This window comes from Mauremys mutica, chromosome 7 (genome assembly GCF_020497125.1).
Source record: "Mauremys mutica isolate MM-2020 ecotype Southern chromosome 7, ASM2049712v1, whole genome shotgun sequence".
Taxonomy (NCBI): domain Eukaryota; kingdom Metazoa; phylum Chordata; order Testudines; family Geoemydidae; genus Mauremys; species Mauremys mutica.
The window spans coordinates 109,259,005-109,266,021 of NC_059078.1; the positions used below are offsets into that span (position 1 = coordinate 109,259,005).

A 7,017-nucleotide genomic window follows, 5' to 3' on the forward strand; every position below is an offset into this window, starting at 1 on the left:
TGGAGCCCACAGACCAGTTTAGACAGAAAGCCAGAGGCTTTATATATGGAGATATACCTATCTCAGAACTGGAAGGGACACTGAAAAGTCATTGAGTCCAGCCCCCTGCCTTCACTAGCAGGACCAAGTACTGATTTTGCCCCAGATGGCCCCCTCAAGGATTAAACTCACAACCCTAGATTTAAGCAGGCCAATGCTCAAACCACTGAGCTACCCTTCCCCCCAAATTATGCTCATGGTAGGAGACTGAATGACCCAGTGTATACAGGGCGAAATTCACCCTCCGTTCCCCACACACATCTGGACAAACAGGCTTTGTATTTGGAACCATACAGAAGCCACTCTGCAGTTCATGAGCAGGGTGTGGGGCTTCCCTTCGGCCTTGAACTTCCTACCCTGGAAGTCGTAGCCACTGGATTCATGGAATCAGAGATCCACGCGTCATACCACTTCCCCCAGCCGATGCCAAAGCTAACATACAAACACGGGGACACAGATTCCTCTGCACACCCAGCCCCAGTTGCTGCAGCAGCTCTGCTGTGCCAGGGGCCTTCTGCAGTCCTTACACCATGGGGTGAATGTCATACATTGTCTTCCAGTTTCATAACACTTCAAATCCAACCCAAATGAGTTTGACTATTTGAAGAGAGCATCCAGGGGTCTATAGTTAGTTAGCATCTCAAAACTCGCTTTGAAGACTCTATACAACCTCCCCCAGGTCAAATAAGCATACAGACCAAATTAACTGCTGAAATGTAGTGATCTCTAATGAGGAACAAGGGCTTAGGGATTTCCAGCATATCAAGAGAAAACTCTTAACATCTTGCATTGTGCCCAAGGCCAGAGTTTTACTGCTATTTCAGCCAACATATTTCTGACATTACTGTAAGTTAAATTACAGTTTATGTTGCCTACATACAGGAGGTTTCGGTAAACGTAGCAACAAAACTGTTTAATAATTTTTTATGTAGGTTACATAAAACCTAAAAGAAACAAAACCAAATCTCCAATGACATAGGGAGGATCTTGGTGGAGATATTATCAAATATTTCCCAGTTTTATAAGAAATGACCTGTTTTTCTGCAGTAATTATATGATTGTTATTGTTTATATTTATTGTGGTATCACCTAGAAGCACCAGCCCAGGTCAGGGCCCCAGTGCTAGGCAATGTACAAACACATAGTAAAAGACAGTCCCTGCCCCAAACAGCTCGCAGTCTAAATAGACAAAGGAAGGACTATTATTCCTGTTTCACTAATGGGGAAAAATGAGGCACAGATGACTAATGATTTAGCCATGGTCACACAGGAAGTCTGTGGCAAAGCAAGGAATTGAACTCAGCTCTCCTAAGTCTTACACTAGTGTTACCAACCACCAAACCATCCTTCTTCTTTATATAAAGACATTACAGGCACCAAGGAAAACAGAACCAGTCTGATTTTTAAAACTCCTTATTAATCCAATTATAACAGCCCACTATGGTCTTTATTCAGGAAACTACAGAAGAGAATTTCTCAACAAGGGATCTAGAAATGCCTAGGTTCTTATCTAGCAAGTCAAGCAGTGGCCAATATCTCATGTTTTACAGATTCCAAGGCCAAAAGGGAGCATTGCTATCATCTAGGCTGACCTCCTGTACAACACAGGCCATAGAACGTCTCCAAAGTATTTCCTAGAGGAAATACTTTGGAGGAATATCCAATCTCATTTAAACATGGTCAGCGATGGAAAATCCACCATGACACTTGGTAAGCTCTTCCAATGGTTAATGACTCTCAGTGGTAAAAGTTTACACCTTATTTCCAGTCTGAATTTGTCTGGCTTCAACTTCCAGCCCCTGGATTGTGTTGTTCCTTTCTCTTCTAAACTGAAGAGTCCATTATTAAATATTTGTTCCCTATGCAGATACTTACAGACTGTAATCAAGTCATCCATTAACCATCACTATGTTAAGCTAAACAGATTGATCTTTTTGAGTCTATCACTATAAGGCATGTTTTCTAATCCTTTAGTCATTCTTGTGGCACTTCTCTGAACCATCTCCAATTTAACATCCTTCTTTAACTGTGGGCACAAGAACTGGCCATGGTATTCCAGCAGCAGTTGCACCAGTGCCAAATACAGAGCTTAAAATAACCTCTCTGATTGCACTCAATATCTTCCCCCAGTTACTCGTCCTCAACTGAACTATTCCTATGCTTGAAACAAAGCATGTGCATAAGTATTTGCAGGGGCCCTGGGGGGCATACGCCTTAGAGAAGAAAATTACTTTAGTTGTGTGTTTTATACCAGTGCTACTGTCACTGTGCACATTATCAACACTTACAAAATATTAATAATAGTTGTTTGATTCTAATGATAGAATTAGAATTGGTCTAATGATAGACCAATTAGCACTGCAGTGGCTGACACTCTAAGAAAGTTTGATTTTCTGCAAAAGCATAAAGAAATAGACTGCATATCAGAAAGGTTCCATTTGCACCCTTCTGGCCTAGGATGAGGAACAGGTTTTGATACTTTTTTAAAAAAAAACATACAAAGCCCATTGAAACTTTGGCAGTGATTTTCACTCCTTTACAATCCCAACTGATAATTCAGCACAAGAATTAGGTCCTCATGGACAAACGTAAGTGAGCAAAGCAGACGAAAGTTAAATTTTCTCCTGTCATGAACTCACTTTGCTGTATCTGTGCTTGTAATGCATGTGACTTACGTTTAGAGATCCCCTAAAGGTGAAGGGCTTCATTGATTTCAACCAACAGAACTAAAATATGCCCTCTTCCCCCAGCTAGGGAAGAAAGTCTGACCTGCTCATGCTAACCCCATCTCTTCTGCCCAGTGTATGGCCCAGGAAGCAACTGGTGCTGGCCAAGCAGGGACAAGGAGATGTGCTCATTCAATATAGTGGCCTGCTTTCCCTAAGGTGTGAATCCCACTACTAATGCAGATGAACCCACAGGTGCAGAGGGGTTCAAACTGCATCCTACCCAGCGCTCATGGTGCTGAATCAATTGTGTAGTGTGACAGCTTTAACTGCAAATTTCCTTGCAGGGGCTAGTCATGGGTTATGGTGCCTGTCACTGCTTTGTTGATGACCCTCCAGTGACCTGGTGTAAAATGACCTGACGATCTCTACTGAACCAATATCCACATCACAACAAAACCCCCATAATTTGCACCATTGCCAGCTGTCTCAACCAAGGGCCAATGACTGCCTATGAGTGAAGATAGATCTACCCCATCACCACTCAAGTGATGGTCCCTCAGGACAGAGTTGAGACGGACCGGCAGAGAAGCATGAGGAAACTAGCACTGATGCTGCTCAGATGTACCTGTTCTATGTATAAATGGGCAACATTAATCTTTGGGCTCCCAGCCTGCCATCTTCCGCAAGCCCTAAATTCAATTAAAAAGAAACTCCTTGCATGTCACTGCTGGGTTTGCTTAAGCTTCGCTTGCACCCAAACACTAATTAAACAATAGGTATGTATTAAGGGAAAGTACAGTAACTTTGCCAATATTTGTATTGATTTGCATGGTTTATAACAGAGGTCGTGAATTCTATCATTAAGAATAGCCCTTTCTATTATAACACCCTGTTTTCAATTGCTTATTCACCATTTGGGCTGAAATTTCCCAAGCTTGGTTTCTGCCTCAGGCTGAATTTTTTGGGGCAAAATATAAACTAATTTGACTGCTACGTTCATCAACTTGGGATAGTACCCTACCAATGCAGGCAATTTTTTTCAACTGATTAATGATTGAACACACTAGAGTTCAAATCCGTATTGTCCTCCAATTTTAGATTTAATATACATAGTGACTAAAGTAAACATCAGTTGAAACTGAATCTAGCCTGCCTATATTTCTCTGGGGTTGGGTTACTTTTTTTTTTTTCCTAGGAGCCCTAGGAAAGCAGAGCTTCAAACTCAATGGACTCTCTTATGGTTGAATAAACATTTAAAAAAATGTCAAGGTAAACCAAAAGTTTCATGTTTGTTTTCCTATCTTACTCAACTTTTAAGACTACAAATTTGAGGTCTGGAAAGTCTATTTTTTTACCCTGATCCTACTTTATTTTTGGATATAAATCCACTAACTTGAGCCAAATAAGAAAATGTAACCCTTTAAATACCATGGAACATGTAGCATAATCAAGCAAAAAGATCTATGGCTGGACGCTATATATCCTGATGACAGAACAGTAATTATAAATAATATCTAGCTCTTTGGTAGCACTTTACATCTGATTTCAAAGCACTTCACAAAGGAGGCAAGCAAAATTAACTCCATTTTACTGATGAGGAAATTGGGGCACTAGAAGGTGAAATGACTTGGCCAAGGTCACCTAGTACTCCAAGTGACAGAACTGGGAATAGAACTCAGGTCTCTAGATTCATAGTCCAGTGCTCAATCAACTAAGCCAGTAATTCTCAACCAGAGATAGGTGTACCCCTGGAGGTATGCAGACATCTTCCAAGGGGTACATCAACATCTACATATTTGCCTAGTTTTACAGCAGGCTACATAAAATGCACTAGTGAAGTCAATACAAACTAAAATTTCATACAATGACTTGTTTATACTGCTCTGTATACTATACACTGAAGTGTAAGTACAATACTTATATTCCAATTGATTTATTATTATATCCAATTATTTTATAATTATATGGTAACAGTGAGAAAGAAAGAAATTTTTCAGTTACAGTGTGCTGTGACACTTTTGTATTTTTATGTCTGATTTTGTAAGCAAATAGTTTTTAAGTGAGGTGAAACTTGGGGGTACACAAGACAGATCAGACTCCTGAAAAGGGTACAGCAGTCTGGAAAGGTTGAGAGCCACTGTTGTAAACTGCCAATGCTCAGCGTCTCTGAAAACCAAAGCACAATGCACTAGTTGCTATAGGTACACTGGCACCTCCTGAAAAGCTGTTTGAATTGCTTCTTTTAGAAAAAGAATGCTAAAGTTTTGCTTTAAAAACATATCCAGACTTTCAGGATATAGATAATAAGAGTCGGAAGAGGGCTGCTCCTCTGCAGACAAACCATCTAGCCAGAGTCAGGGTTTACAAAACTAAAAAAAAGGCCAGTCCAAAGCCCAGTGAAATCAATGGAAGGCCTCCCTTTCACTTGAAAGAGTTTGGGATTAGAGTCTTAGAAAAACTCATATGTCAAACAGGATAAAACTCAACAGAGGCCAAAGACCAATTTTATTGGGTGGGGATGGCTTGGAGATCTAAGCATCACTTCTGGAAAATCAGGATCCCTGAAATTACAGGTCCCAAATGTGGCAGGATTCACTCAGTAATTCCACCAGAGAGAGATTTAGCATCACTCAATTTATTGTTTTGAAGATGGAGGGCACAAGAATGATTTTCAGATAAGATCTTATAAACCAGGGTTCTCAAACTAGGGGTTGGGACCCCTCAGGGGGTCACAAGCTGTCAGCCTCCACCCAAACCCCACTTTGCCTCCAGCATTTATAATGGTGATAAATATATAAAAATGTGTTTTTAATTTATAAGGAGTCACACCCAGAGGCTTGCTATGTGAAAGGGGTCACCAGTACAAAAGTTTGAGAACCACTGTTTTAAACTCCTTCAATGCTTTTAGCACCTTTTATAAGAGATGGGGATTGACCTAGGGAGGAGGCACTACAAGGGTGAATGGCAGGAGACGGAGAGCATACAGGGAGCATTGTGTAGCACTGAAGATGCATAGCAGATGGAAGGGAGAGCATGTGGGTATGGTGTATAACAACCAGCATACCAGGGGGAGGTACGTAGTGGGAAACAATGTAAGATGGCATGTGGCACCCAGTATACATGGCAGCAGGGGTAGGTGAAATGTGGAATAGTGTGTCGCACCCAGTATGCATGATATGAGGGAGAAGTGAAATGTGGAATGCTGTTTGGTACTCAGGATACATGGCCCAGGAGTCAGGGGGAGGAGGTGAAATTGTGGAATGGTGATTGGAACCCTGGGTACATTTGGGGTGGGATGAAGAGTGGGATGAAATGTGAAATGGTGTATGGCATCCAGGGGGCAATGCAGAATGCTGTGTGGTACCCAGGTTACACGTCAGGCCATGTGGAATGGTGTATGGCACCCAGAGTCTATGGCAGAGGTGTGAGGGGGAGTTGGAATGGGAGGTGGCACCTAGCACACATTGCAGGGAGCTGAGGGGTAGGGGAACCGGGGTGTGGCACCCAGCATACATGGGGGGGGGTTAAAGCGTGGCATGGTGTATAGCACCCAGCAGAGGTGGCAGGCAATGGGGCACGGCGTATGGCACCCAGGGCTCTCTCTCTCCCAGGCCTGCAGCTCTGCTTCCCTTCCCCTGCACACACAGCTGGGATCGCACGCTCCAAACCCGCGGTAGTTTGGACCCTTTGCCGGGGAGCGGCTGGAAGCAGCGAGAGAAGGGAGCCCGGCAGGACGCCGTGGCCCCTGGCTGAACCCGGCGCCCGCCGAGAAGTGGGCGGCCCCGCACAGCTGCAAGGCGGGAGGGGGCGGCGCCCCTCGCAGCGGGCCGGGGAGGGGGGAGGAGAGGGCACGGCCGCCGGGGCTGTACCGCACTAGCTCTGCCGGCACTTACTTTCCCACAGCGTCTATAGATCCAGGGATGGGCACCCCGCCTCCTTCTCCTCCACCGTCATACAAGACCCCACTGATATCGAGCACCACGCCCTTAATGCCTGCAAGCTGCTTTGCCCACTCGGCCATAGCGCGCCCGGCCCGGCCCGGGGCTTGCAGCTGGTGCATAGGGTCAACTTCACTCCGCCCAGTCCAGAGCGCTTCCTTCCGCAAGGGCCGCTGGGAAATGTAGTTTTTCATTGGTGTTAATTTGAGCAGGAGAAGGCAAAGTGCGGAGGAGTGGAACGGGGTGTGGCACCTAGCAGACATGGGGGGGGGTGGAACGGGGTGGGGCACCCTTCATACATGGGGGGAGCGGGGTGTGGCACCCAGCATACGTTGGGGAGGGGCTGAGGGGGGTGAAACGGGGTGTGGCAC

The 7,017-nt window shown here is 44.5% G+C and overlaps 1 protein-coding gene across 1 annotated transcript in view; it reads right to left on the minus strand.

Moving 5' to 3' along the window:
- The window catches only part of LOC123374183 (phospholysine phosphohistidine inorganic pyrophosphate phosphatase), a 168,632-nt gene extending 161,820 nt beyond the window's left edge, over positions 1–6,812 (minus strand). Inside the window, exon 1 of the mRNA XM_045023823.1 lies at positions 6,602–6,812. Coding sequence (XP_044879758.1) covers positions 6,602–6,768 — 167 coding nt within the window. The 5' untranslated portion in view covers positions 6,769–6,812. The remainder of the gene's footprint in view (positions 1–6,601) is intronic.
- Positions 6,813–7,017: the final 205 nt, after the last annotated feature.